The sequence below is a fragment of the Tenrec ecaudatus genome, chromosome 16 (assembly GCF_050624435.1).
Source record: "Tenrec ecaudatus isolate mTenEca1 chromosome 16, mTenEca1.hap1, whole genome shotgun sequence".
Taxonomy (NCBI): Eukaryota; Metazoa; Chordata; class Mammalia; order Afrosoricida; family Tenrecidae; genus Tenrec; species Tenrec ecaudatus.
Genome location: NC_134545.1, coordinates 108,909,692 through 108,929,619, shown reverse-complemented (window position 1 = coordinate 108,929,619; position 19,928 = coordinate 108,909,692). Strand labels below are relative to the sequence as shown.

General features: G+C 55.4%; 1 protein-coding gene across 4 annotated transcripts in view; it reads right to left on the bottom strand.

Moving 5' to 3' along the window:
• Positions 1–6,980: 6,980 nt before the first annotated feature.
• Positions 6,981–19,928, bottom strand: part of DOCK1 (dedicator of cytokinesis 1) — a 434,492-nt gene continuing 421,544 nt past the window's right edge. For all 4 annotated transcript variants that reach the window (XM_075534789.1, XM_075534791.1, XM_075534790.1 and 1 more), the window contains exons 49-52: positions 18,317–18,515; positions 17,323–17,476; positions 16,543–16,694; positions 6,981–8,103 (exon numbers count right to left, since the gene is read on the bottom strand). In XM_075534789.1, coding sequence (XP_075390904.1) covers positions 8,008–8,103; positions 16,543–16,694; positions 17,323–17,476; positions 18,317–18,515 — 601 coding nt within the window. In that variant the 3' untranslated portion in view covers positions 6,981–8,007. The remainder of the gene's footprint in view (positions 8,104–16,542; positions 16,695–17,322; positions 17,477–18,316; positions 18,516–19,928) is intronic.

Genomic DNA, 19,928 nt, shown 5'->3' with positions numbered 1-19,928 from the left:
TCTGTCTGGCATTCCTTCCCTTGCTTTTCTCTTACCTTTTCCTCTCTCTGATCTAAGTCAGTCTCCTCTTCCCTTCATCTCCTTTCTCTTCTTGCTCCTTGTCTGCCATCCTCTCGCTCTTCTTCCCTCCCTCCCTCTCCTTTCTCCTCCCCTCTCTCGATTCCCTCCCTTTGCTCTCTCCCCCACTCACTTTGCTCTCTCCCCCAGCTGCTCACTCCTGGTTGCCCTCTTCTCTGCAGAGGGTTCGCAGCAGTAGCAGCACACACAGCTGGGTGTCACCCACCCTGTGGTGCTCTGCCTGGGAGCCTACTGTTCTCCTCAACCTTCACACCTGGAGTCCGGTCACTTCCTGCCACCCTCCTCCACCTGCCCACGCCTGTGTCTGGCCTGCAGCCCTCCTGGATGGAATCTGTTGCCTTGCCCCTTCCACATCCCTGAGAGCCGAGCCTCTTCTCCCTGCCCTGCTCTGGGGCTGAGCCAGCAGGCTCTCCAAGCCACACCCCTGCGTGGGGGTCAGACAGCCACAGCAGCCTAGGAAGGGTGACCCGTGTGCTTCCAGGCTCCACTGTGGGGCTGAGCTGTTGCACCCCAGGTGATCTACTCTGATGCTGTGAGGTCACCAGGAGTTGGCAGGGGCTCGGGATTACCGGTGACTGGCATTGACCACAGAGCCCCAGGCTTTGTGCTTGGGCTTCCTTGGAAGGAGGTGGCGGGTGGTGGGAGAGAGGGGACTCAAATCCCCAGCCTTTTCATTAACAGTTGATCTCCTTGACTGGGGCCAGCCCCCCAATAAAGCTCATCACTCCCCACCCCTGAGTGCATCCGCAGGTGGCCTTCAGAGAGCTTGGGAGCCAGGTAGCACCTTCCAGCCTCAGCCCTTCCGTCCCACTCTGGATGGGCACTGCCTCCTGGAGGGCCACCAAAGGAACACTCAAATACAAGCTGTGACTCCCACACCCCTTCTTCTGCCACTTCGCTCCCTGGCCCGGCCAAGTGTCCTCTGCTGACCTTGAACCTGAGGTGACTACTACCTCCACATTCCCTGGCTAGCGGCAGGCCTTGGGAGTGGACGTCGCTCATGCCACCCCGTTTCTGAGAACCGGAGGGAGGGGTAGCGTGTGTGTGTAGGAGGGGCTGTGGAGGGGCAGCTGTAGAAGTATGGCTATGGGGGGTGGCTGTCGAGGGGCAGCTGTGGGGGTGTCTGGGGAGGCACTGTGGAGAGGTGAGGCAGCGAGATCCAGGTACTCCCTGAGTGGGCCCCATGGTGCAGGAGCTTAAAAATAGCCCAGCATGTCGCAGGTAGCTTTCTAGGCCCTATTGAGGGCACTCCTCGCCAGCGTGAGTGCTCGGCGTGCTAAATTAGCTGTTAACAAGCATTTGAAATAGTATAATTTATGCTAATTCAAAATAGTCCCGTTTCCAAACTACTTATTTTTATCCTGCCAATTGCTGCAGTTCCCCACCACAGCACAGAGGCAACGTGCTGAGAGGTGCTGGTATTGGGGACTCTGGGAGGTGAATCCCATGGAAGGGCCTCCTGGCATCCCCAGGCACCTGTAGTTTGGATGGAGTCGGCTACCCCTTCTCCCACCCGGGGCAAGAACCTGGAGACCTGGAGTGGTCTGTCGAAAGGATGGAGAGCGGCTGCTAAACTCTGGATAACTCCGCCTCCGGCCCAGAGTTTTCACTGGCTGAGTGGCCTCACAGCTGGGGATGGAAGCTATTCAGGGAGGCCCCTTTCTCTAGAGCCCACACACAGGCCTTGCCCACCCAACCTTAGCTTCCCCTCTTGGGTAGACACAGCCGGCTCTGACCACTGGCCTCAGCTCCAAGGCCACGCCCCAGCAAGGGTCAGGGCCGCATTGCTGAAATCCCTTTCCTGCCTGAGCTGGGCACGGTGGGGATGGAGTGGGCTCTCTCTCTCAATTGTTCCAACAAATGACACCCCCGGAAGAAGCTAGCGAGAAGGTTCGCACAGGGCACTTGCGATGTTGAACTGAAAGGCTGGTTCGTTAGCGCCACAGATTGCAGCCGTGGAAAACGTCAGGGCCGCTCTAGGTGTCCTGCAGTGCTGCTACGCATCGGCATCGACAGGATGGCAGCGAGCTGTCGTTGTCAGCTGCCACGAGTTGGCTCTGTGTCTCGTGGCCTTGCGGACAGCAGAGGGAAATGTTGCCTGGTCCCGTGCCATCCTCGCTGCTGTTGTGTTTGCACCCGTCGCTACAACCTCTCTGTCAACCCATCCAGTGAGGGTGTCTCCTCCTGTAAGCTGACTCTCTACGCGACCAAGCACAATGTCCTTCTCCAGGGACCAGTCCCTCCCAATGACATGCCCAAAGTTTGTGATAAGGGGTCTCAGCATCCTTGCATCATCCTGGCCACGGCTTGCCCAGGATGGATTTGTGTGCTCTCCGGACAGCCCACAGTGCATGCAGTACCCTCAATGCCCCAGCCCGAGGCTACGTTCCTCATAGGAATGGACACTGACACCCAGGTGCAAGCGGGCAAACCCAGTGACAGGAGAATGGTGACATGAGAAACTGCCACTTCGACTGACGCGGGGAGAAGGGACCAAGCTTTCTTCCCGTGGAGGCAAAGGCAACATCTTCCTGGGAGGGGTGTGGGTCAGTTTGGGAAGTCTTCACAGCTGGCAGAGAAATGTCATCAACAGGAGAAATGGCCAGGAGAGCAGGGCCGGTGTGTGCGGCTGTTGGCAGAACTGGGCATCACCAAAGCCAACCTGCAGCGAAAGGGTGGAGTGGAGGCCTGGGACGCCAAGTGCCCAGTGTGCGAGGCTGCAGCGAGAGTGGACTTCTGTGGAAGGCCAATGACCTGCGCAGCTTCAAGGCCAGGTGGGAAGGTCATTGCCACAACCCTCCCAGTGGGTCAGCAGAGACAATGACTCCTGTCTGGAAGGTAAGTGGGGGGAAGCCTGAGCGTGCCAAGTCCTTCCTAAAGCAGAGAAGAGCCAGGAGAAACGGCAGCCAGAGGAGGGAGAGAGACGGGCGCCCGATGCCCAGTCAACCGTAGCACCAACCAGAACTCTTTCTTGGATCTTTCCGGCCCGGGGCAATGCCAACCTGGACCGTGGGTATCACTATCATTTGATGATGAGACTCACGATTGGGGAGGCCATGTGGTTTATCGGGGGGTCGCAGAGCCGGGATTCTACTCCTGGCTTCTATTTGCCCGAATTTCCTCTTCAGCCAAAATGTTGTGACGCACCCGTCTCCCTCTCTCTCACTCCCCATCCATGGGGAATAATCTCATGCATTGTGAGGTTGAAAATCGTATCACACCCTTTGGCTCAGGTTGGAACTAAATCATTGGTATGATCACAGTGTGCTTTGCCCGGCTTCACCCTCTGAGGGGGCTCCTGTTTATTTCCCCCCCCTCCCCCAAGACTTGGGTCGGCCACCATGAGATGTGCTAATGACCTGCAAGGAGCAGCAAGTTCCCTGTGCTGGGGAGAGACAGGGAGCAGAAACGCGTTTCTTTGGTAGCAAGAAGATCTTTGGTCCAGCATGTTCCCTGTGAGGCTGTCCCCAAATAAGGTGGCTTACCCCCAAACTGGTAGATGTCCTGAAACATACTTTAACAAGGACAGTTCAGTAAAGAGTAATCAGAGGTAAAAGTTAAAAGCAAAACCCACAAAGGCTCCCATGAACATGAAACATGAACTCCAAGTTCCTGAGAGAATTCAGAACACACGATAATGAGATCGCGAGGCAGGAAACAAGATCACGTCTTCACTTGAGAGGATCATCTTAAAAGAGATTAAACTAGGATTTCCTTATATACTAAAGCGCAATCTTCAGGCACCGCGGATGACTTTTAAATAAGAAACATTTTCCACTTAGAAAATATAGCGTCAATACTGCCAACTTTCAGCAGAGAGGTGTGGGGTGGTGGTGGTGTGTAAGCACGGGATCAGACAGTAGAACGAAGAGGGGTGTAGGCTGCACCAGAAAACAGTTTGTGCAGCAGCAGAACCAAACAAGAAGGTACCTGAGGGCGTGACTGCTGAAGGTTGCGAAGCGCTTTCTGGGAGCCAAAGCAGAAGCTGGGCCTTGCCGGTCACGTGTTGTTGGCGTTGTTAGGTGCCATTGTGTCAGGTCCTTGTGCACATCAGAAACACTGCCCTGTCCTGTCCCATCCCCACGACTGTTCCTCTGCTTGAACCCTTGGTAGTATCACCCCCAGGGGGGTAAAATGGACTCTTGGGGGCAAAAAAACCAAACAAACCCACATTATGCCTTTCACGTTCCGGCTCATCGTGATCCTGTGTCCATCAGGAAACACCGACGGACCAGTGCCGTCCTCACAGTGGTGTTGTCTGAGCCCAGGGCTGCAGCCGCTCGTGCCAAGCCATCCCACCAAGGGCCTCCATCCTTTTGGCTGTCTTTTCCCCGGGACTGGCCTCTCCTGAGAGCATGCCACGGTCCACAGCCGTGCCGTCTCACCAGCCTCCATGCTGAGTGGCATTCTCGGGGCACTTCTTCCGAGAGGGATTTGTGTTTTCTTCTGGTACTCCGTGGTCTACTGAACATTCTCCAAATGCATCGGTTCTTTCTCCTCGGCCCTCCGTGTTCAGTGTCTGACTCTCACACGCACAGGAGGCCACTGAAAAGGCTGGTGGCAGGTGCCACCTAGCCCTCCAAATGGTGCAGTAAGGGATGGACACTGAAGAGCACCCAGAGGCCACGAACAGTCTGAAAACCAAACTAACCTGTCTTGGAAGAAGCACCGTCGCCATGCCCCTTAGGAACGAAGATGGCGGGACTCCGTCTCACCTGCATTGGGCGTAATCGGGAGGGACGGTCCCTGGAGAAGGACTCGCTTGGTCAAGCAAAGGAGGACCCTCCCGGGGAAGGACTGGCATAGTGGCTGCAAGGAGGATCTCAAACACGGGAATGTCTGTGAGGGAGGTGCCGGGCCGGGTAGTGTCTTTCTCCTTCTGTTTCTCTTAGGATCGTTAGCTTGTGAGTTAAATGGACAGAGTTGAATGGCAACAGCCAAGGATTTGAAAAGACTCCTTGGGGAACAATTATAAAAAACAAGAAGGGGAGGAATGGCTGAGAAATATTATCTCTGCACAGAAAGGATGTATACGATTGCATCTGGCAAGGCACAGAGAACTCCTGAGGGCACTGCGGTGCCCAGCCTAGAGGGCACTTCTACTCTGCCCGCCGCAGGAGGCTGCTGGCAGTTGGAATCGACTGGATGGCCCAGCAGCAGTGAGGCCAACCTCCCCCGGGACCTGACTTGGAAAGGAGACAGAGAAGACTCTGGGGGGGGGGGGGGCGAGCTTTGCCCTGAGGATCGGCATTCTGCTCTCTGACCTGTGTGTGCCTCCCTCCTCTCAGTTGGGGGTGAGGCAGGGCTCCACCTGGGGTATGTAGGGTGGAGGTTGACCTGGGAGACACCCCAGGGGAGGCCATGATGCCGGAGGAGAAGTGGAACCCAGATGGCACCTTAGAAACCTATCCTTCTCCACAGGGTGACAGCTGACATGAGGTGCAATGCTGGGCAGCTGCTGACAACTAATGCACTGCCCACACCAGTCTCTCCCTGCTGGGCACTGCCCACACCGGTCTCTCACTGCTGGGCACTGCCCAGTCTCTACATGAGTGCCACGGGGGAGGATGAGGCATCATCTGAAAGTCGGGATTCACGAAGGGCTAAGAGAAAAGGCCTTATTCGCATGCACGGTGGGTTTCCAGGGGGAGGACTGGTTGCTTCCAGGGAAAGCTCAGTCAGGGCTGGATTCCCAGAGCTGCTTTGCCCAGCAGCCTCTTCTCAGCAGCGGGGCAGAGGACAGTGTTTCCGGAACAGCGTCAGGAGGAAGGGCTTTCTGTCCCTTGTTTCTGCCAGGCTCTCCAACTGTCCTTGCAGGGCAACCCCCTGGCTGGGAATTTCTCTTCCCATCAAAGACTCACTGAGTCAGGATCCACATTGTAACCAGATTCCAGGGGACTCTGGATTCAGCCTACCTGGGCTGGTGATGCAGTCTCAGCTGGGGGTTCCCACTGGCATGAGCTGGTGTGGAGCCCCGGTGCTGCTGGGCCTCTTTCTGCCCCCCATGCCCTGGAGAAGGCACCCAGACTCCTGGATGCCTCTCAAGTTAAATCACATTCTATCAAGCCAGGGTAGAAAGGGAGGTGGGGGAGATGGGCCGGGTGGAGGGAGAAAGTATCACAGAGCCCCCTGCCTCTGCCCCCGGCTGCAGTCGGTGTGATTGCTGCTGGCTAGGGTCCCCAACGCTAGCACACTTGGCTGCTAACTGAAAGGCTAGAAGTCAGAGGGTCCTAGGATCCCTGGTATCATAGCAGTTACTCATGGAGCTGAAATCCCCAAGGTCAGCAGTTCGAAACCACCAGCCGCTCTGAGGGAGGCCTGTCAAGAGTTCAGCTCGGAACCCCACAGGGGCAGTCCCACCCTGTCCGAGAGGGTCGCTGTGAGTTGGGATGGATCGGTTCGGTGGCTGTGAGGTCGGTTTGGTTTGGGAAGAGAAGTCTGGGTATTTGTTTCAAACTCAAACCATCTTGGGGGTGGGTTTGACTCTGACAGTGCAAGTGGGGCGGGAGGGGGGGCTCAGCCTGACACACGTGGTACCTGGACTCCAAATTACAAACAAACCAACCCCAAACCAAACGCACTGCCATCAAGCTGATGCCGACTCATGGGGGCCCTGTAGGACAGGGTGGGACTGCCCCTGTGGGGTTCTGAGACGAACTCTTGACAGGAGCACATCTTCCTCCCGAGGAGCGGCTGGTGGTTTCGAACCGCCGCCTTTGCCGTTAGCAGCCCAGTGCATAAGCACTACGCCATCAGGGCTCGGGGCTCCAAACAGAGTGGCCACTGACTTCAAAGATGATTCACACCTGTTTGAGGAAGAGGCGTCCCTCGGTGAATATCCAGGAAGCAGACCAGGAACAGCAGCGCTCCTCTCTCTGAAGACATCTTTCAAACCACTCAAGGGCCTTTTCAAATATCGGTTTTATTTTTCATGATCAATGTTTACCTTGGAGTCTACTCTAGGGGTCTCACAATGATAACAAATACAAAAATATAGATGATAGGATACAAATATTAGGTGATACAAAGTTAGTTTTCTTGGTTGCTTGTTTTGAACAACAATGTTTAGGACTTGGGTACTATTACATTTCCAGATGTTAAAAAACACCTCACTATGAACATACTGAGAATCACAGGCTAAGTCCATGAGAAGGATCAGGCGAACCCAAACACGTCCTAGCAAGCGTCCCATTTTACAAACTTCTGTACAGAACGGCATTGACACGAACCCCCCAGTGAGAGCCGCCTCTCGTGCGCGGCGCCCGGATTGTTTGTAACAGAGAAGGAGAGCACATCTTCCTATGATCGTTTTGTCCCTCACCCCGCCCCGCGTCTGATCCGGTATCTTGGATGAGGCTGCCATTCCATACGTTAGTAGACTGTTCAGTAGCTAAGGAATAGCCTATTTTAAATTAGACCCAGAGAAACCTTCCTTGCCTGGGTAGACTGATGACACAGTCAGCCGGCAGAAGGCCACAGCCCAGTTGTAGTCAGAGGCTGGAAAAGCCGTTCCATGAAGTGAAGCTGGGGTTCGGGCCAGCAGTGGAGAAGAGGAGGATGCTTGTGCTCAGGTATAGAGTAGCCCCCTCCCCTCCCCTTACTCCCCCCCACCTACTTCCAGGAATGATGTGTAGCCCTCCGTACTTGGCAAAACGCAGCCCCACTGGGCGTCTTGCAAACTGAAGTCATTTGGCACAAACAGAAAGACTTCTGGGTACGACTTGGGCTTCTCTTAAGACTAACCTCAGAAGCCCTCCACTTTGACCCACACAAGAGCCCCCTCCAAGCTTCAGGCCGGCCCTGCTCCAAACTGCTAGAGAAAGGGACTTCTCAACGGAAGCCGTTGGCTCTGAGTGGTGGACTCGGCAGACCCGGGCCAGCACTGCCGCAGGAGACGAGGGGGAGGGAGAACGAGGCGTTCTGGCTGGGTCACTGCACGATCCCAGAGTCCACCGACGTCTGTTTGCGAGTCGTCTTTGGGGGCGGAGGTGGAGGGGTTTTGCTGGGCAGCGGGGGCGGCAGATGCTGGAAAACATGAACATGAGGAAGACGCTTGTTACTGATGCTCATACGTGGCTCAGGAGGGGGAGCATGCTGTTCAGCTCACCATCTGGACCAATGTGACCCAAGATCTGGCTGTCCAATTTGGGCAGGCCTGGGCTGCTTGCGGTGACCACATGAGCGCTTGCTCACAGAAGTGTGCCCGCCCCACCAAGGCACAACCACTGTGTTTTGCACGGTGTCTTGACCAAATGGGCGATTGATCCCCAGATCCTATAGAAGAGTCCCAACCAAAAGTACGGGGAACAACGTGGAATTTCAAATTCTCACTGACATCCTGGAGTCACTAATGCTGTGTGAGCCCCTGAGAAAAAAATTTGAATCAAAAGTATCCCCTGAAGTCTTCATTAAACAACTGTTTACCTTAATTGGTAGAGAAAGTCAGCCTCGGACACAGAGCTCTTTTGAAGAGTTGTCTACACTTAACAGTAAGCCCTGACCCAAGCAAGCAGTTCTTACGGCTCCGCCCTGAAACGTACCCTCATGAGGGGATCCCTAAAGATACGGGCGCGATAGCCAATGGCGGTGAGGAAATCAGAGAATGCCTGGCTATCAGAAAGAACAAATAGCGTCTGGAGTCTTTAAGGCTCATCTTCAAACAAGCAGCTACCTAAGTGAGGGGACCGCAAATTCCACGTGGAAGAAGTACACCAGTCTGTGTGATCCAAGGATTGCAAGTAACAAAATCCAAGGTCAGACGATGGAATTGTACTACAGCTGAGAGTCTGAGCACTCCGTTTGCAGAAGGCCATGGAGGAGAGGGAAAGCCCAAAGTCCATTTGAGGACGTCCCCTTGTTGATTAAGGCGCCATTGAAATTCCTCAGACCACTGACCAGGGATGTGACTGGCCTTGCCCTCAGAAAAAGCTTCACTGGAAAATGGGCTAACACAGATATAATAATATAATGTTACAACGTAACATCCTATCATTTGTTTTCCTTTTTAACTCATTTTTACTTTGTTCTAGTTTTCATTATTTTCTGTTTCCTTTTGGACTGAGGTGTTTATGTATAGATTTTGGTATGATTCTCTTTAGCCAGAAACTAGGCTAGGCTAGGCTAGACAGAAACTAGAGAGTCACTGGATTTATGGTTTCTTAGGGTCATGGCAGAGGGGGTGAGGAGCAGGATGAGCGAAGACTCGTGGGTACAAGGATGGAGAACATGTTCTAAATTTAGGATCGCAACAACTCTGTCTATTATATTAAACTACTAAGTTTGTATGGTACGTGAATTCCATGTCAATAAAATTGTTAATAATATAAAAGAACTTTCTACATGGGAAGCAGTTGGCAGCAGGACCACCAACGGTTAGAGAGGAAGCTTGAGTGGGGGCGTGGGTTCTGTTCACGGGAGAGGAAGGCAAGGTGAAATGGATACACAGCTTGAAGACTGTCCCCGAGGTCACAGAGCGGTACATGCAGAAATTGGTGAACTTTCTATGCTCAGCGGGTGTACAGTTTCAACAACAAAAAGAAAATGAACTACTCAGAACCCAAAGATGCAATTGATCCCTAAAGGTTGATCAGCAGAAACGAGCTCTCTCCATTTACTTGGATGTAGTGCTGATACGTGGTACAGAGTGACGGCATTATCAAGACAAACGAGGGTCCTTCAGGAAGTGCGGGGGCTCCAGTCCCCCCCACCTCTCTCTCTCTCTCTCTCTCTCTCTCTCTCTCTCTCTCTCTCTCTCTCTCTCTCTCTCTCTCTCACACACACACACACACACACACACACACACACACAGGCTTGTTCCAAACTAAACAGGTCAGGCAGGGCTCCGCAGCCAGTTGGTGGCTGCAGACAAGTTCTCTCAGGAATACACATATCTTCACCTTGCTCGGATCCACAATCAGTGCTCGGAGAAGCCGCAGTCAGGAGATCAAAAGAGGAGCTGCATAGGATAAATCTGCTGCATGAGACCTCTTTAGCGGAGGTTATTTTGAGGACTAAGGTGCGCCTATCCCAAGCCATGGCATTCTCCGTGAAAGCTGCACACTGAACAAAGAGCACTGCGATACTGGGCGCATCTGAATCTGGTGCTGGAGAAGAACACTGAAAGGGCGATGGACCGCTCAAAGGACGCCCTGATCTGTCTTGGAAGAAGTATGGCCAAGGCGCTCCTTAGAAACAAAGATGACCAGACTTTTTCTTACGTACGGAGGACATGTGGTCAGGAGAGACCAATCCCTGGAGAAGGGAATCACGCTTGGTAAAGTGGAGGGGTGATGGAAAGGAGGAAGGCCCTCAACGGGCTGGAGCGACCCGGTGGCTGCATCGATGGGCTCTAGTGTGGCCAAGATTGTGAGGCGACGCAGGGCCAGGCAGTGCTTTGTAGTGTGGTGCACAGGGTCACGGTGGGTCGGAACTGACTCGATGACATCTAACAAGGACAATCACAGTCTCCTTGAGGTGCCAACGAAATGAAGGTCCACTCAAAGTGGTAGCTTTCCAGGGGATCTGCTGGGTCCGTTCATTTAAAACCAGAGCGTTCAGCTCAGAAGATTATGGTTACATGTTGGAGGGAGGAAGGTGGTTCCCTAACGGGTCATCTTGATGAGACTTTCCCCAAGAACACGGGACAATCATGGATGGGTCTTATTATGAAGAAGTTTGGGGAAATTTTAAAGCGGCATGGGGAGAAGGCGGCCAGGAAGGCTGCACCACGGAGTATTTTCCCATCAGGACAGGGTGTCACCTGCTCGTTCGTGGAGGGGTCCCAAGCTTTCCTGGGAGACTTTCAATAGGAAACCTGACACCATCCACGCTACAGCCCGGACCTTGCCCCTTCAGACTTCCTTCTGCTCCACACACTCAAACTACACGGGACGGACCGCAATCTGAGGGAGCCCCCTGTAATTCTCAAACCGCTGTCTTGACATGACGAGGCATTATGCTGGTGTGCATGCCAAGTCAACTAGGCCAGGAGCCCAGAACAAACACTGTGAAAGCCACTGGTGTGAGTCTCCACACCAAAGCCAACCCAAACTCCCTGCCGTTGAGCTGGCTCAGACGCACAGAGACCCCACAGGGCAGAGTGCGCTTCTGAGACGGGAACTCTTGAGGGGAACGACAAGCCTCATCTTTCTTCCGAGGAGCGGCTGCTGAGTTCAAACTGCGGATCTTGCAGTTAGCAGGCCAACATGCAACCCACTACGCCACCGGGGCCTCTGGGAGATTTCCAGATGGGCAAATCCACAGAGCAGAAAGCAAATAGGGAGGCATCAGGGAAGGGGCGGGGCGTGGGGCGGGGCATGGAGGGGCAGGGCTTGCTTTGTAGGCAGGGTTTTCTCTGGCGCAGCCCTGTGAACACGCTACCTGCTGTCAAACTGTCCACTTCCAAACAGTTAAATGGTGAATTTCAGCCCATATGTGTTCCCCCTGTGCAAAAACAGAGCGCAGCGATTGATTGTGCGGTCTCTGGAACCCGGCTGGCTTCCGAATCAGACAGTTCAAAGGATTGAGATCAGAGCGCAGCCAGAGCCCCTGGGGAAGTCCCCAGAGATGGCAGCCCCGGCCGCCCGCCCACCACTCTCTAAGTCCTAGAAGAAGCAGAGCCAGCACGCTCCTCAGAGTCAAGGACGGCGAGACTTGGTCTCGAGACCTTTGGACATGGTGTCAGGAGAAGGTCATCGTGAAGGAAGAGGAGGGGCAGTGGGAAAAGAGAACGTCCCTTCACAAGATGGGTTGACACAGTGGCTGCACACAACTGCGGGCACCGACAGAAGAGCCACTGGGAGGGGGCAGGCCGAGCAGAGGGGCGGGGGGGACCCTCAATGAGGTGGCTTCGCTGCATTAAAGAGCAATGACCATGAAGATGGTGCTGGACTGGGTAGAGCTTGTTCTGCACCCCTCTCTCTCTGTCCCTCCCTCCTTCGGTGCCACGGGGTGGGGCTGTGACTAGGAACCGGCTGGATGGCACTAGGTGACAACAGCATGGAAAGCTGGAGAGGACATTGGGAAAGCCTTATCTGGAACTTGGTGGACTGGCTGAGGGTCGGAAGGAAGCTACCAGACCCCCGTCTCCAGCCAGCTGCCCAGTGTGGGAAAACAGCGAGTGTCGGGTCACAAGCGCAGGCTGGCGGAAGCACCACAGCTGCAAGACAGACAGGAGGCCGGGTCTGGCATGGAGCTTCTAGAGGGAACTGGCCTTTCCAACACCTTGGCTTTTGACTTGACTCCCCAGAGCCCGAGTAACAATGTTTTCTTGTTTTCAGCCGAGAAACAACAACAACAGGAATATCATGGGCCTCCCTCGCATAATGGAGCTTGTGGGGAGTGCTGGGGGAGAGATGGGGTGACCAGAAGCTGCAGTGTGGAGGCAGGGCTCTCTGCGGGGTCAGAAGGAGCAGGGCAGGAAATGCCAACAGAGGCAGGGAAGCCACCGGAACGGAGGGATCTGACTGTGGCTCATGTGTTGTCACATGACATTCCGGACGTTTATCAAGCCACGCTGTCGCCTTTGCTCTAATTCAGGAGGATGCCTTCTCATCTGCTTGCTCTACCAAAACTGCTGCATGGCCTGTTCTAGAGGAGGGCAGTGACCCCCCCTATGTGCTGGACTTACAACTGGAAGGTGTTCTGCTCCCCCACGACACCGAGGAATCAGGGCCCAGGGCAGCAGGTACAACACGTGTGGGTCAGAGCAGCCGGGCCAGGACTCCAGACTCCGCCCTTATGTTCCAGGGGTCAAGGTCTGGCCCTTCCACGCAGGAGATCTGGCCATGTTCTTGGCCCACCTGCAGTCACCACCTGCCTGTCAGTGGGGGCGGGTGTGTTGCTGTGATTCTGAACAGGTTCTGGGGAGGCTTCCAGGCGAAAATGGGCTAAGAAGCAAGAGCTGGTGATCGCATTCTGAGAACGAAGCTGGGAGACCCACACAGATGGCCACAGTCTGACCCACAGGCTATCCTCGGGGCGGCAGGGGCTGGGCAGCATTTCATTCCCCTGTGCTCAGGGTTGCCAGGAGTGGGCCAGGACTTTGGCCGACGCACTGGCAGCCAACAACAAGGACGGGGGATCACAGGACAAGGGAACCACAGATCTAACCAAGCCAGGAGCTTTCTTGTCCCCAGCAGGGGTGCACTCACTGGGCGAGGGGCCCAGGTGTTGGCCTGTATAGCAGCCTGAGCACAAGCCCACGGCGCTGACCAATTTGTACAGGGTCACTCAAAAGACATTATCTGCCTGGAATGAGTCCTAATACCCTGTGCCCCAGGAGGGGTGGGGTGGGGGAGATGAGGGGCTGGGCCCCTGGTTGGAAAGAGACCTTTCATCCTCCACTGTTGGTGCTACCAGGTGTGTGGTGTGGGGGCAGGGGGAGTGGGGGGGGGCTTTACGCTGTACACGTGCACACACCCTGTTTCAGTTTTTACCAATGAGTGAACGACGCAACAGGACACGGGCCCAGCAGCCGGGAAGGACCACAAGCCAGGAGGCTCACGGGTGCGCAGGCCCATCCACTGAGGATCGTCTGCTGCTAATGGGTCTTCAGGGAAGAGGTGAACGAAAAATGGGCACTTGTTCTTTTAACTGGGGAGCGGCGCATTTTCAAGTCAATTTGGGAAGATTGCTAAACCAAACAGAATAGAACCACACTCAGAAGGGCCCCAGCTTGGGAAGGCATGGGACGTCGGGGGCTGGACCGGGATGTGGGGGGTTCACTCAGGCCCGGGGTGGGAAGCGGGGCCTGGGCCGAGTTTCCGGGGCAGGCCGAGTGGGTGGCCACCTCTGTCTGGGCAGCGGGGTTCCCTCCTTGGACTCGGATCCCTTTCCCAGCCCAGACCTGCACAGACCCGAGGTCCAGTGTCCCACAGCAGCTGTGGAACTGGCTCCCCTTCTACTCCCTGTGTGTCGATGGGTGGCGTCCTCGGCTATGAAAGTCTAGACTGCAATCGGGAGAAAGACGGGGCTTTCTACTCCCATAAAGAGTTCCAGTCTCGGACACCCACAGGGACAGTCCTACCCTGTCCTCGAGGGCCACTCTGATTTGGGCTCAACTCTATGGGTGGGTGGGTGGTCTTTGCTCTATGAAAGTTTGAAATGCCCTGGGAGCGACCAAGATGGGACGCAGAGATGAAGTGGGCATGTGCAGCTTGGCGCCTGTCAACAGCGCAGCGCAGGCGGTGAAGTGCAGGGAGAGGGGGCGGCCGAGTCATGGTGACAGCGAGACTTGGGGCAATGAGCAGCCCGGCAGGTGAGACAGAGACCTCCCTTGGAGGCTCAGTTGGCTCCGTGTGAGGCAGGAAGGCTGTAAGGACAGAACTGTGACTCACTTGTCTCTCACCCGTTACTCCGAGTCCCCTGACTCACCGAGAAGTGCCGCCAGCAGAGCCTAGCGCTCAGCTCACCACAGACAATTTGGGGGGAGTGGATGGGGGGAGCAGGAGCAACACCCAGTGTTTCAGCATCACCGAGGGGCACCATGGGAAGAGGACTCACTGATGGCTCTCACCATTGTCAGGGCTGGGGACCAACTCTGGTATCAAAGCCTGATGACTAGTTTGCTTACAGAGGCAGGCTGATTGGGGGTGGGCCATGGAGGACCAGGAGACAGTCACCTGACAGCTACATTGAGAGACAGGTGTCTCCAGTGCTAAACACAAGGGTGCCAGCACCTCCCTGGTCAGCACAGCGGCAGCCCAGGGGACCAGTCTGAAATGCCATTTTCCAGGAGATGGCAGCTGGGAAACTTGGGCCATGAGAGGGGGACAGTAGGATACTGGTTACTGGCCCATCTGGTGGGTGGGGACAGGAAGACACTGGTCACCCCTATGGAGACAAACGGTCACCAGTCTAAATCAGCCCCCAGGGGCTGCACAAGGGATGTGCCCATGTGCCTCCTCCATTGTCCCTGGCCCTTGCCTACCTTCAACCAGGCCCACAGGCAGGGTCCTTGGGGGAAGGGTCACAAAGCAGCCTGGGGAGCCAGGAGAGGGCATGGGGTGAGGCTGGAGAAAGGCGCTAGCAGCCGGACCTGGCTTCATAGCTTTTAAAAATCTCCTGACGATGTCTTCACTGGGAGGGCTCCCTGGAGGCCCCGGCTGGTGCACGCATTGAGTAGGTAAAGGAGCCAAACAGGATTTCCCGGGGTGCTGAGCGGGCAGGGAGAGGTGAAGGAGCAGCTTTGGAGACGGAGAAAAGAGCAAAACAAACAAAAACAGTGGCCTCGCAGTCAATCCGGACTCGAGGTGACCCTCTGTCTCCAAGTAGGATTTTGCTCCGCTGGATTTAATGCCTAGTTTGGGGGCAGTAGATCACCAGGCACCTCTGGTTGGCCTAGAACTTCCAGGCTTTTGGTTGGTACCCCCCAAAGAAGGAGATTGTGGTGAGGAAGGTGAGGGTGGCAGCTCACATAGCTGGGAGGCCTGAGGGCACCCAGTCTTGGGGCCCAAACGAGGCTCTCTCTCTGCAGGCTGTCCGTGGAGTAGCCAGGACTGTAGGCTCCAAGGTGATGGCGGTGTGTCAGGGCAGAGATGGCACTGGACGGGGCCATGTCCCCTCTACTGAGTGGTGACCTTAACCCACTGGCTCCAGGCTAGGCCAACCTCAGCCCAGAAAAGTCACCTCTCAAAGTCACATCTGCATGACACACCCTACTTCCCAAGTGGGATGATATGGTAGTTACATAATGTGGTATCAATTTGAGGATTAAGAGTATAGGGGTGGAGTCTAGCCTGTCAATCAGCAGACAGCCAATGAGGATTCTGGGAACTCTTGTATTCCTCCTTGGAGGTGGGAGTCTCTCTCTCTCTCTCTCTGTTCACTCCCTGCAAGACATTTCTGAAGAGAAGCCACATGGACCTACCCTGATGCTTCCAGAACTCTGGGAGCTGGAGAAGCCATGAGGAGACCCCTGCCAGTGTTGAGATGTTTACAACACCACTGGATCCATAACACTTCCCACCCACTGGCCTGGGATTTTTCTGCATTCAGTGTCATTGCATGTGTTTTGTGAGTCTGAAGAATACTTTATAGATTGGTATTGGATATATGGGCTAATATTGGACTGATGGACTTGATCTGGACTGAGCTGGGATTTTTTCTCAATATTCAACTGCTCTTGTATATAAAGGTCTTTCTTATATGTGTGTCTATGAATTTGTTTCTCTAGTCTACCTGGACTAACACGGAAAGCCCGTATGGTGATGACAGGGTGTGAGTGGTAGGCAGATCGTCCTCTGATAGGGATGCTGTTCTGGCATAACCATGACACAGACTACACACCTGGGACACCAGGGACCAGCACCAAGTCCCAGCCAGCCCCTATATGGGTCTCACCAGCTCACAGCAGGAGGGACCAGCATGAACTATGTGCAATGCAGACTCTCTGCTTGGCTGCTGGTGGAGGGGACACAGGGCTTCTCCTGGTAAGGGGAAAGGTATCAGAGACCCTCTACTCACCCTATGGTGTGGGGGAGGGGGCGGAGGCGTCAGTGAGCCCATCGAGTCCGGGCTCTCCATCACGTTCCCATAATCAGCCACGCTGCCCTTGAGAGGCAGCGGAGGAGGGACACTGGCCACGTCCATGCCGACCATGCCATTCAGCTCCAAACCTGGAAAATCACAGCAACATCCCATCTGAGCCCGGGTGGACACATGGCAGCCCCTCATTCCCTCTGAGGGGAGCAGAGGATGTAGGATATGCTTGGGGGGTGGGGCAGAGGATCAGAAACTCAACTTGGGCATTCCCTCCTGGCAACCATGTTCCAGATACCAGGAAGCCTCTAAACTTCAGAATTTCCGACGCAGCACCATGCCACATGCAAAGAGCCCCAGGCCCCCAAGCCCCATTGGGTGCTGGATGCCAGATTCCCGGCTCCAAGGTGAAGAGAAAATCCCATTCCAATGTGTAGGACCCCCGACAGGAAGCACACCAGGAGAGGAGGCCACAGCCCTGGGGGGGCAGTGCTTCTGCCTGGCTTTTCTCCTAGGAGAGGAGGGGGGCTGTGCGGGCTGCCCTTCAAGCCTCCTTTACAGGGTCTGGGGGGGCTGTGAGGGTGGGGTGGAGAGCTGGGCACGCAGGCTGGCTTGGTCCAGATCTGCTGGAGTCCAGCCCGTTAAGACAGGCGCTTATCCAAGCCCACTCCGGGCCGCCCAGAATGGAAGCAGTTCTAACTTTAGTGCCTTGGGCTGAGTGGACGCCCAGGCACTGATGACTGGGACGGACGTTGCCCTACTTACTGGACTGCAGGCTGAAGCTGAGCTTGGCCCGAGGCGTGACCGGAGGGGGCGTCTGCTGTGCGGCCGGCGGGGACGGGGACACAGAGAAGCGTCTCTCACCCGCCATGGTGTTGATGACCTGGCTCTTGGGTCTCTGGGGCCGCAGGGGGCTGATCTGCAGGGGGAGGAGGGCAGAAAGACAAGGCCTGGGTCTCCCATGTCCCTCTTCCTCCCCCACACTGTGCTGGTCCAAGGAGCTTTGTGAGTCCCCCGACCCCAATCCCTTCCTGTGAAGGATCTGAACTTCTGGAAGGAGGCAGAGCTGGGAGAGGCTCAGCCAGAGGTCAGGGGATCATCTAGGATGCTGGTCAAGTTCAAAAGCAGACCCCCCGGGGGGGGGACCTCGCCAGGAGCTGCTGGAGGCCAGAGGGAGGGAAGAACCATTGCTCTTGGCATTAACTGATGCAGTGAACCACTGCACTGAGGCCCAGGGGGCTTGGCTGGCGGCCAGCAGAACCAGGGGCTCTGTAGCATCTGGGGACGCAAGGGCAGGCAGAGCCAAGGAGGATTCTGGGCATCCAGTTATTCCTTTACAGCCAGTTCACCAGGACCCAAGGACAGCCCTCTGGAAGGCAGTGGCGACACAGAGTGAGGACACAAAACCAAGCCCACTGCTGTAGAGTCGATGCCGACCCATAGAGACCCAACAGGGCAGAGCAGAACTGCCCTCTGGGGTCCTCAAGGCCATTCATCTTTCTGGAAGCAGGCGGCCCCATCTTCACCTCCTTCTCCTGCGGAGTGGCTGGTAGGATCAGCCTGCTGACCTTTTGGTTAGCAGCCAAGTACTTCATACTGCTCCCCTAGGGCTCCTTAGTGAGGGACCGACCTCAAGACCCCACCCCTGTGGAGTTGATCCTGACTCACGGTGGCCCCACAGGGCAGAGTAGCACTCCCCACTGGGTTTCCCAGGCTGCCATCTTGCCCGGGGCAGGCGGGCCTGGCCCTGCGAGCTCACCGTTTCTGAGAGAATCACTGCCTCGGACTGCGGCAGGGGAGTGTCGGCCGGCTTGAAGTCTTTGTCAAATGTCTCCTGGTGTTTGCTGTTCCTCTTTTCCCTCTTCTTGTCCTTCTTCTCCTTGTCCGCATCCTCCTTGTCTAGCTTGTCCTGGGACCGGGACTGCATTTTCTTTGGCAGGAGAGGCTCCAGAACAAACCTAAGGCAAAGGTTTCTTTGAACCCCGGGTGTCCTCCCAGGCAGCTAGTGGCCTAACACGACCCACAATGAATCTACCAGCTGAAGGGGAACAGCCGGGTTTCCCAAGGAGAGGGGGTGTTTAGAAGAGGAGGCAGAGAGAAACTGAGGGAACACATTCACCAGCTGTCATGTACAGGCTATGTTTGGCGAAAGAAGGTTACCATGATGAAACGCTCTGATCAGAGATGTAATACAAGATCCTTGATCAAAAGGGGGGAAAATGTAGAACAGCATTTTCCAGTTTTCACAGACTGCAGACTCTCCAGAGCTCCCGGAGGCTGTGTAAGCTATTGACTTGAGATCCTTTCTAAACCTAACCCCACACAGGCCCCTTGACGTCTTCTGAAAACCAAGCCAAAGTGTGACTCCATCAGGGGCCGCAGTCTGTCTCAAGCATCACACTCTGTAAGAGCAATCTGAATGGAGTCACAAGGACACTGGTTGTTCTCGGCGTGGATGATCAACAGTGCTGACACCACCAAAAAAGGGACAGCTGGACATGAGTGCCACTTCATTGAAGCACATACGGTCATCTAAGATGGCGCCTTGTCCCCAAATCACACCAAGCATCTAGATCCAACCACTGAGGACAGAAACACACGCCAAGCATGGCCACGGAGGCTGAAGACTACAGCACCCGGACTGCAAGAAACTCAGCAGGCACGCCGCTCAGCCGGACAGCCAGCACAATACAGGTTCCACATGGACCAGGAGCAGGGCAGGGACTGTGCTGACGGAAACAGACGTGAAGAGCTAGCCCAGCCAATCCCGTGAAGGATCCCATTCCAAACAAACCGTAAGCTCATGGAAGAGTAGGCCGAAGTGATAATGGGATTTGTCCATCATTTGACTTTTTGAAGCCCCTACTCCACCCCCCTACCAAAAAAAAAAACCCTCAAAGAAATACTGGTGTGCAAGTGTTCATCGCTCACAGAAGTCAAAAGGTGGAACCATCCAAGTGTCCACCGTCCAGCGGAAGGAGATCTCGGAGGAGCTCAGCCCTGCGGCACAGTGTGACCCAGCCACCAAGTCTTCAGGAAGCCCTGACACAAGCCACCACAGGGCTCTCGCCCTCGCACGGCCACTGAGTTGTTTCCGGCTCATAGCGGCCCCGTGGGACAGGGCAGAACCGCCCGAGTGGGCTTCTGGGTCTATAAACCTGTACGGAGGGCAGAAAGCCTAGTCTTCCTCCCCCCGCGGGCAACCTTGGAAACAGTACAGGGAGCAACGTGAGTCAGACACACAAGGGCAGCCCTGCCTGGCCCCCACAGGCAGCATCCTGCATCGGCAACCACACAGAAACAAGAATCGACCTCGGCTAGGGCTGCCTGGCTGGGACGCAGCCCTGTGGGCATGGTCGTGGTGGGTGGCC